The 10552-nt window shown below is 51.2% G+C and overlaps 1 protein-coding gene across 1 annotated transcript; it reads right to left on the bottom strand.

The window, feature by feature from the left end:
• Window positions 1-5091: 5091 nt before the first annotated feature.
• Window positions 5092-8824, bottom strand: LOC123049201 (uncharacterized). Its single transcript, XM_044472166.1, has 7 exons — window positions 8430-8824; window positions 7778-7934; window positions 7303-7635; window positions 6717-6905; window positions 6547-6609; window positions 6180-6462; window positions 5092-5387 (listed from the first exon to the last, which is right to left on the bottom strand). Exons 1-7 carry the CDS (start codon window positions 8631-8633, stop codon window positions 5342-5344), a joined length of 1275 nt encoding a protein of 424 aa, XP_044328101.1. The 5' UTR covers window positions 8634-8824; the 3' UTR covers window positions 5092-5341.
• Window positions 8825-10552: the final 1728 nt, after the last annotated feature.

Here is a 10552-nt window from a genome sequence, read left to right as displayed (position 1 = left end):
GGGCTGGATATCCTGGGCTCGTTCCCTCGAGCGCCTGGGGGCTACCGCTACCTCTACGTCACCATTGACAAGTTCACCAAGTGGGCGGAGGTGGAAGCCGTCTGCACCATCCCAGCGGGCTCCGCGGTTAAGTTCATCAAGGGTCTCGTGAGCCGTTTCAGGGTCCCCAACCGCATCATCACTGATAACGGCTCGCAGTTCACTAGTAATCTCTTCAAGACATATTGTGCTAACCTTGGAACACAGATCTGCTACGCTTCGGTGGCTCACCCCAGGAGCAATGGTCAGGCCGAACGCGCCAACGCAGAGGTCCTGAGGGGCCTCAAGACCAAGACCTTCAAGAAGAAGCTCGAGGCCTGCGGCAGGGGCTGGTACGACGAGCTCCAGTCCGTGTTGTGGTCCATCTGCACCACCGCCACCAAGCCAACGGGCGAGACCCCGTTCCTCCTCGTCTACGGAGCAGAAGCGGTCCTCCCTCACGAGGTCAAGCATCGCTCCGCATGGGTCTTGGCGTTTGATGAAGCGCAACAGGACGCCACGCGGGGGATGGACCTCGTGTTGGGGGAGGAACGCCGCCGCGAAGCCGCACTGCGGGCGGCAAGGTATCAGCAGGCGCTGCGGCGATACCACTCCCGCAGCATCCGCTCCAGGACGCTCGAGGCGGGTGACCTCGTCCTGAGGCGGGTCCTCTCCAGGGAAGGGCTGCACAAGCTCTCACCCATGTGGAAGGGCCCTTTCAAGGTCGTCCATGTCTCCAGGCCTGGCGTCGCGCGCCTGGAGACACAGGACGGGGTACCCATCCAGAACGCCTGGACCATCCAGCACCTCCGGAAGTTCTACCCATGAAGAAAGGCCCAGTGCCTGTGAAGATCGCCGCCCGTGACACTCTCACGTAATAACGAGTGGGGTTGTACACGCCCTGGAGTCTCAGGAGTGCCGCCCTCGGGCCCCGGGGGCTCCCTCCCACGTCTTAGTGGCAGCACTTAGCTCCGCGCTGGTTTTAAGACTTAAAGACTAGACTAGGTGTCGGACGCGGCTTTTCATTTGCTTTCCGTAGTTGGCTCGTCTCCTTTTAATTGAAATTTTCTTCTGGTGTTCCTTGCTAATTTGGTTTCGTTGCCTTTTGCCGCTATTTTCGACCCCGGTTTAACCTATTCTCTCTCTCGCATTCCTCGCGAGGGGGCTAGGCAGGTGCCCTCGTGAGCGTTTATCCTTTTCTCTGCCTTCCGTCTGTTTTTACGCGAGGCACCCTCATTCGAGCCCACAAGCTGGCGCATCTCTTCTGATCCGTGCCCCTCGGGTACCGCGATGTGAAGCGCTGGGTCAAGGCTCGGGTGAACGATAAGCCTCCTAGTGAGCTTCCTAACGAATTTTTTTGCAGTTCCTAAGCACCCACCGAGTCAATGAAGGCCTTGACAGGCGCCAGGAAACAAGTGCCTCGTGAAGAGGAGGCTACCCCAAGCGTGCTAAGCTAAGTCGTCTCTACGCAAAACAATGGCATAGCACAGAAACGATAAGTATAACATAGTGATTAAGGAATCATGGTTCAATACACACCCCTCCGGGGCCCATACTGGTTTCTTTTTTTGATATAAGAAGAAAAGGAAGAACAAGATAAAAGCGGCGCCTGCCCCTACAGTGGTTCACGGGGACGGGCTCTTGGCAACGTCCTGAGCTCAGCCGGACCCCGCCTCGCGCTTCACGAAGGCGCGGCGACAAGACGACCCGCTGCCACCTTTGAAGCGGGCGCGGCGGCGTGGCGGCTGGTCGTAGCCACCACTGCTGGAGCTGTCACCAGGGGAAGAGCCACCGTAGCTGGACGAGACGTGGTCGGCACCAAGGGCGGGTTCGCCCTCCTCCTCGTCCCGACCATCGCCAAGACCGAGCACCTCCACGCCGCCGTTCACCTCCGGGCAGCACCCGGCGCGGCGACCATCTTCCCCAAACACCCTCACGTAGAGGGTCGCATCACCGTCGTACTTGAAATGGAGGGTGCACCGCCTGCCCAGGCCGCGCGCGCGGGCGAACGTCTGCCAACCACAGGCCAGAGCTATGTTGCCCGCGACGGAGACCTCGACCGCAACCCAAGAAGCCCTGCTACAGCAACCGTCCGCCTGCAACCAGAGCCCACCTGGACCGGAGGCTGGCAGCTCATCGGCGAAGAAGCGCGGGAGCTGAAGCCAGTTGCCGGCCGGGTCCTCTGACCAGACGACGAACTCCGGCAGCACCTCCGCCGAGTGGAAGCGCGGCCGGGGAGGCCGTGCAACCATGGCACGTCTCCTCTCATCGACAGGGCTGCCACGACCGGAACGACCCCTGCCATGCGCAGCGGCGCCACCCCGGGAGCGAGGGGCCACGGCGGGGGTCGCGGTGTGCTTGCGGGGACGGCCGCGTCCACGCTTGGGCGCCGGGGAGCCAGGCCCCTCGCGAGGGGCCTTCCCCTTCTCCGCGGCAGAGAACCTCTTCGACGGCACCATTGGTGTCGACGGTGGAGCAGAGGAGGAGAAGCAAGCGGAATGGGAAGAGATGGGCGACGGGGGCTCTGCCCCCCTCCCATTTATAGCAAGAGAAGGCCAACCAGCGCCCCCCACGATCACAGGTAATGATGGTTTTCCCTTGCATGTCGCAGGGACTTGTCAAGTCAGGCAGTTGCCGAGGCAACGTGGGGAAGCGGGGACGTCCACGTGCAACCAACCGCCACGCGTCGACCAAGGCCACAGGCTATTGGGGCCCGCGGCGCTCCGCACTTGACCTTTGGCTTCGCCTTGAAGCCAAGCCCGAGCGCGCCTTGGGCCCGGGGGCTACTGTCGGCATTCTGGGAACGGGGGGTCCCCAGACTTGCCTGCATGCGGCCCACGGCGTGGCTCTGCTTGTGGGCCCGTACAACCCATCTTCACCAACAAGCATTCCAGACCCACGCGAGGGCCCAAGCCTCACGAGGCGGACGACACAAGACCTCCTCAGGGGCGGCCTCACCATGTTGGCTCGCGAGGGGCGGAGAGATCAAGGCAAGGCAAATCTCGCGAGGTTCTCGTGACGTGAGCCATGACGACCGAGGCCAGGTGGGCGCCAGGGCGCACAGTGTCCTTGTTTTCCTCTTTGGTGCTAAGAAGGCAAGCGCAGGCGCGGAATACCGAGACATCAAGCAAAGGTTTCCATATCAGTGCAACGAGACCAAGACCAGCAGGACGGCAAGGCGGAGGTCACCATGGAGCCCAAGGCGGCGTCACCATCAGAGCCTTTGGCAGACGAAGACTACTTTTGTCAAGATAAGCTGTACTAGCTGTCCCCTTTCAAATTGGCCGTTGTTGGCTCCCTTCCCGCTCAATATTTGGGAAGAAGACTAGGGCCTCTATAAATAGGACTAGTAAATTGCACGTACTTTGCACGTAGTAACCAATTAAGACGGAACTAAAAGATAGCATATGGTCCAATTTACGTAAAAGAAAATAATCATTCCTATTTTTAGACCCCTTGTTTCTCATCCATATATAGGTTTGGAAAATGTATCCCACTGTACAACATAAGCAAAAGCTCAACTACAATTTGCAACACAAGTGCTCACAGCTACAAGTCGAACATCAATAACTTATAGCCAAATAGGTCATGGCAGAATCGCCCACCATACAATTATTGCTATTTGCGAGCTGAGTTTGTTTTCAGGGTTGATCTCACGTATTGTTTATAGACAGCTATGCCACGTACAACAGTACATATAAATACATACACTTCTTTTACTATCATTTTTCAAATCCACAACTAAAGAGGGTAGCTCATGCCAAAAGGAAGCTGGCATCTGATAGTAATGTTGCCTGAAGCATGGATGCTTAGAGCAACTCCAACGGGGCGACCCAAACGGACACGCGCTTTGTCCGTTTGGGTCGGTCAGGCGGACGTGCGCGTTCGCATTTTAAAATGGGTCGGCTTGACCGCCCAACGGGGAGGCCGACCCAAATGTGCCGCCGTGGAAAAAAAATAACAAGTTGCATGAAATAAACATAAATAAACATAATTAAACATAAAGTGGCCGGTCAAACTCCGGCCAAAGTCCACATAAATCTAATAAACATTAAATAAAACATTAAAAAAAGTCTGCATCCGCATGCTGCCGCCCGGCACGCTGCCCTAGACATCGCCGGCCTTGCTCTTGCCCTTGCCATCGACGCCGCCGTCGTCGGTGAGGTCGATGAAGACCGGAGCAGGGCCAGCCCACCCGAACGCCACCCGGTACGCTGCCAGGGCAGCCTCCTCCGGCGTCTGCTGGGGCGGCGACATTGCGGCAAGCCACGCGCGCTCCTCCTCCTCGAGCCGGAGCGCCTCCGCGTCGCGTTGGAGCATGGCCTCGTAGCGCATCTGCTCCTCGCCGTCGGCCTGCTCCTGGCGGAGCCAGTGCTCCTTCCATCGCTCGAGGTGGGCCGCCTCCTCCTCCGGCGTCGTGGCGAAGTGGACGGGAGGCGCGCTCACCCACTCGCGGTACTGGCCCGTCCACGAGTAGGCCTCCTCCGGCCAAGTGGGTGGAGGCGGGGAGCGCTTACGCGTCGGCTCCAGCTTCGGCTCCGGCTTGGGCTGGACGGGCGGCGACGGTGGCGGTGGCGGCACGAAGAGCGGGGTGTGGACGGAGTCCCTCGCCGCCGACAGGGCAAGGGCTTGCTCCAGCCCATCCCAGTGTGCGTCCTCCTCGAGGCGGCTAGCCTCCAGCGCGTGTTGCAGGGCCTCCTCGAGGGCGGCTTGGTACTCCGCCTCCGCCTCCATGTCCTCCGGCTCTACCTGAGGGGGCGGCGGTGGGAACGGCGGCGGGACGGCGTCGACACCCGAGCCGCCGGAGGAGGAGGAGGGGGAAGGGGAGCACGGGAGGACGAGGCGCCGGGGGTGCCCTTGCCCTTGCCATTGCTGCTGCCGAAGAGGCCCATGGGCGCGCTAGGGTTTGCGGTCATCAGCGAGGAAGCAAAGGGAGTGGTGGGGGGGCAGATGTGGACGGGAGAAGTGGATGAGGCCGACCCCGCCGCATGCGTGGTTAAAAAAGGACGCTTCCACTGGCTGACGCGTGGGCCCGCTGTCGGTGGTCGTCATAAACAAGACGACCGGTGGCGGTTGGGTGGCCGCCAGGTGGGGATGCGGCGGACGGCGAGGAGACGCGCGGCGAGTCCGCTTCGCGTCCGCGCCGACGCATTCCAGGCGCAATTTTGGGCCGGAAATGGGTCGGCGGGGACGCCAGGCGGACACGATTTGAGTTTGGGTCGACGCGTTAGGCCGCCACTTTTGTCCGCGCCGACCCAAACGGACGCGGGCGAACGAAATGGGTCGCCCCATTGGAGTTGCTCTTAGAGCTCAGCAGAAGCCTTCACTTCAAGTTCATGATCCATAAAGGCATAAGATTCCAATTGACCCTGCCAACATGAGAGTGTATCAAGTTAAGTATTGGGACAAAAAAATGTGCGAAGAGGCATTCAATGAACCAGAGTTATACTCCATCCCTATAATGGAAAACATTTTAATTTAGATAAATAATTTTTTAAATATAATATAAGCGACAGTTGATTATGCGGCACAATTTACCTTCTTCGTTATATTCATCTTCTTGATTGATCTTATTAACAATGACATTTGATCTCACTTTTGGTATTTTCAAGTTCCACCCAACTTCCCCGTTTGGGAAAAATAGTGGATATGGAAGTGGGTCATAACAGCCATGGTACGCTTTTATGTACTGTGGATCATTTGATTTACCATATACCATTATACTCCTATCGAAGTGACCCTGAGGATTATTTCCTTCTACCCAGATTGCTGCTACTTGTGATGTAGTTGGTGCATTATATACTCGTTGATCTAAAGAAATGTCTGTGTTGAGCTCAATTCGATACTCATCAAGGTTTGACACTGAACCAAGGCTTCGAAATGTCTGGGCGTAAGGATTAGATGAAAGTATGGTCGCCAATTTTCCAATGAGAACTCTATCAAGATTAGGAGAATAACGAAATCTGTGTTGCAAATCTGATTCAGTGTCATAAAAGTATAGTTGTAAATGCTTAGGGCCATCTTCTACTGGAACCAATTGATCAATTCGATGATAAATTTGACCTTGTGCACGGAAAGTGTAAACACCAAACTTTTTATTGCAATATCTCTGGTCCAAGATAACACCAAGAGAGGTAAAAGAAAAGTGAGAATTGAAGTACCGGATATTGTCCTGAAAGTACTTAGCGTCAGGATCTTGACTTGTGTATAGTCGGCGCATTTCATCAGGAACATATGGAGTTACTATCTTGACCTTGCCACCCATGCAACAAAATGTTGGATTCTCATACTGGAACCGTTTTGCATTGCAATTTGTGCAGTTAGGCACTGGCTGCGAAACATGATGGCCACTTGGTACATTCCGATATATACAATCAAAAGGATCCTCTTGCATTTCACAATTTGCATGGTTTGGGTCTCGATATGATAATACACAATCCGTTCCTGTCCATTCTTTTTAATAGTGAGAAAACTGTGTCGCAATGGTAGTAATAATTATTTATACTAAGAACACACATTAATGCTTACCGTGTCCAGCGAATATGTAACCCTCATCATCTTCAGTCATATATTCAGATTGCCCAGTTTCATCTATACATCAATTTGTCAATTAGTAAAATAATATTTTAGGAGAAGTAAAGTTGATGATTGATCGATTCATTAGAAATAGCTATGGTACACCGTGACAATTGTATTACCTTCTAGGGCAGGAAAAGAACCATCTGGAACATAGATGGTGCTGTCATGGTCTTCCTGCTCATTGGCTACACCATCTTCATGTGTTCCGTTTCCAGTATTACTACAACCTGCCCCATTAGACAATCTCCTTCTCTTATGTCCACTGCCCTTGTCCAGGAATGCTGATACACGCTTATGTTGACCAGTACCTGTCAATTAATTACATGATGTAGATATGTCAGATGGACTGATCGCGGTCTAACTTTTAGCAACCAGACTGATTATGCCAAATCGAAGGATATTGTAAGATGCAGAAAGTTTAAGCTCATCAAATTATTGGTATGAGTTCTGCCAAAAAAATTAATTATACAGTAATATGTATTAACAAATAATAGTAGAGCAGGAAGTGGATGTTAATATTCTACTCATCAGAAATGCCTATCACAATCTGAATGATAAGCATGTTTTTTTATTATATACATATACATGCCCGTTTTGGAGATAAACATAACATGATTAAGTGACAATTCATGTAATAATTAGGACATGAAGGAATTTATGTTAATACTAAAAAATAAGACAGAATATTATTGCATTACTATGTACCTTCTGTAATTGAACTGGTGAGAATAGTTGTGTGCATGCTTCCATTGGTACAAGTACAAGTTTGACTCCCAGATTGTGCATTATCACTAACTGCAGCAGGATTTTTCCTTCTCCGTTTGTACTCACGGTTCCTTTCCAGGTAGGCAGCGTGCTGTTCTGGAGTCATCTCCAAGTATCTTTCCCGATCACGATAACGCTTACGCTCGGAAGCATTTGTTGTTAGACTTATGTGTCCAGTTGAAGGAGTATTTGACTGTATGGATATGCCAGATAGATTGATTGATCGTTTTGTCCCAGTAATTGGATGATCCACTGAACCAAGAATTTTTTGTGCTGAAATAAATAGAACATTTCAGAAAAACCGTGATCACTCTTTTAATACACAAGGCATAGGTTTTATTTATTTATATAACAACATCTAAGAAGTTGTAATCTTGTTTCAATATTCTGGTGACCAGAATTATTAAGGACGTACCTTGTCTCCCTTTTGATAAACTATGTGAGTCAACCACATTTGTAATATCTTGAAAAGGGGCCCGTAATGGCATTCCAATGGATCCTGCTGTATGGTTACTTGAACTTCCATTCACTTGCTTCCTAGATAATTGTCCACACTTGACTCTGCCAAGGCGCTGAGCAACATAGTAGACAACATTAGCATAAGCATAGGTAGAGCATGCAGCAGTATACGCACGCGAAGCTTAAGTCACATAAAACTTCTTGTAGCAAACCATTTTTTGGCATATTAATTGATATTCATAAATAATCCAACAATAGACAGTATTGATGTTTTGTCAGTACAGATTTTGACATGGTACAGTGTAACATATAGCAGTGTTCTCTATAAAAAAATCATTTCAAATGTAACATACAGCAGTGAAGATGGGTTTTTAAATGGCTGTAACACTTCTATGGAAGTATGAGAAATGAAACGAAAAAAAAACTTTGTGGACATAAACACAAACACGTGGTGGTCAGAGTATGCTGTGATATAATTTCTTGATTTCTATACTGAAATACAAAATCTGGGTTCGGATTTATGGCATCTGATACACATATAATTAGAATATATAAAGATCATCAAAGAAATTACCACCACTTCTATACTTTCTCAAATTGTATCTTACCTCTTCAACATCTAAGCTGTTAGTGCGTGAGGTTGAGGATGCTTTGTTCACGGCCGTCGGGCTGCACTGGTATGTCATCCGGCTGCTAGCACTTGCAGCAGCGATGGCCTCCGGGGCGGATTGGCCTGATGCGCATACGGCCGGAGATGCCAGGATGCGGTGGCGGCGACCACGTGGAACAGTAGCAAGGGGTGGTGAACGCATGAAGGAAAAGCTCCTGCGGTGGCCCGAGTTTGAGCGATTGGGGTTGAAAGGGAGGAGGGCTTGCCGCGGCCGGGGGCGTAGGGCAGATCTGTCTCTAGAGGAGATGCTAGGAAGGAAGCGGTGGCGCGAGTACAGGGCGACGGCGAGGGGACGGTGAAACCACGAAACAGAGTCTGCTTCGATGAGAGAGAGGAGATGGCGCGGGATTTTTTTTTGTTGGTATTTTATTTAGGTGGGGACGCTCTAGGTGCTTCCAGAATAACAGAGCGCGCGCATCCAAAGGGCTCAAAACCAAAGCGCGCGCGGGGGCCGGCTGCGAATCCCGAAGATCTCAGCCCTTGGATTCGGTTTGGTAAAGATCTGACGGCAGATATTGAACACAGCAAGCTGAATCAACGGTCCATGTTTGGCTTGAGATGCTAGGAGGAGAGAGGGGGGACCAAATTCAAAATTGGTACACTATAGAGTAGTATAGACTAGTCACCGCAGTAGGAGGCATCTGATCTTTAGCCAACCCTTAGCCACACACCGAGCACAAGAACACCTCAACCTCAGGAGGCTGTTCTTCCCCTTGTAACTATTCATCCTCAGTCCGAGAGGCAATCCACCACCACCACACTGGAGTAGGGTATTACACCACAACGGTGGCCTAAACCAGTATAAATCTTGTGTTCTTTGTGTTGCGAGCTTGTCGAGTTAGCCCTTGAGATTTTAGCAAAGCTAGGACGTGGATCGGTAGGAGGAGAACTTCGCGCGCACCCCAGTGTTCGAACCTTAAGGGTTTTGCCGGAACCTGAGATCCGACAGCAACCACCCACAACATGTTGTGCACCGCAGGGACCGATGACTATAATGACTCCATTGCTCTTCTCAAGACCGCAAAGGAAATCTGGGATTGCCTTGAGGAGGCTCTCGAATGTGATGAAGCAATTCGAAGATCTCGGTTGGCTTTGCTCAAGCAAGAAGTCGATCTATTTGTGAGGAAAGAGGGTGAGTCCGCGGAAGAGGTGTACCGAAGGTTGAAGTCTCTTGTGCTCAACTTAAGGACCTTTGGGTGCATTTGGGCAAATGATGATTTCATCAAGGACAAGTCCATAGATGTTATGGTTCTCACGGAACACATCATGGTTATGATGATATATCAACGCCAGGATTATCACAAGTTGACCGCGGCTCAAGTTGTCTCCACTTTCTCAACTCATGTTCTTTTTAGACCAAGTCCAAGAACACCTTTGCGATTGCTCAAGCAACCAATAACTCAAATCTTAATTTGAAGGCCAAGAAAGTTGTTAGTCAGCCTTCAAGGGGCGAAGAAGTGGTTGAAGAGACTTATGAGGAAGATGTTGACACCTCATGCCCGGCAAATGACTTTGCAGAAGACTTGGCTCCCTTAGTCAAAAAGTACTCCAGGACCATGGCAAACAAAGGGAAGAATCTTCAAGGAAGATCGTTTGGACGAAGAAAATGCTACAATTGTGATAGCCCAAGACACTTTGTGCATGATTGTTCGTATGAGAGACGTGAAGACAAGTCTGAGAAGCTTGTGCTCAAGAAGAAGAAGTTCACCAAGTTCATGAAGAGGAAAGATGACAAGGCTTTAGTCCCTGAAGAATACATGTCTGGAGATGAATATGACGGTGATGATGACCATGTGGGCACGGCCACCATTGCCATGCATGCCACTACCTCCTACTCCACCACCGGCCTCTTAAACTCTCCAAACGAGGACAAGCCTTTCGCTCATCGGTGCCTTATGGCCAAAGAGGTAAAAACAAAGTCCAAATCTCAAAAAGCGGCCATCTACACTCCCAATGTCTCATGTGAGATAGTGGAGGATGAGTGTGAAGAGGGTGTGGATAATGATGAGGATTCCTTGATGGCTTTCATGAAAACTCTTCATGGTGAAGCTCGTGCTCGTT

The sequence above is a fragment of the Triticum aestivum genome, chromosome 2D (assembly GCF_018294505.1).
Source record: "Triticum aestivum cultivar Chinese Spring chromosome 2D, IWGSC CS RefSeq v2.1, whole genome shotgun sequence".
Taxonomy (NCBI): Eukaryota; Viridiplantae; Streptophyta; class Magnoliopsida; order Poales; family Poaceae; genus Triticum; species Triticum aestivum.
The sequence above is the reverse complement of the archived record's forward strand: the minus strand, read 5'-3'. Positions and strand labels throughout refer to the sequence as shown.

Excerpts from the sequence above, each read along its gene's own strand:
- LOC123049201 (XM_044472166.1), bottom strand. The coding sequence starts at position 8,633 with ATGCGTTCACCACCCCTTGCTACTGTTCCACGTGGTCGCCGCCACCGC. Across the intron at positions 6,610-6,716 it reads TTCTTTTCCTGCCCTAGAAG|ATGAAACTGGGCAATCTGAA; the intron begins GTAATACAATTG and ends ATTGATGTATAG. Across the intron at positions 6,463-6,546 it reads TTACATATTCGCTGGACACG|GAACGGATTGTGTATTATCA; the intron begins GTAAGCATTAAT and ends AAGAATGGACAG.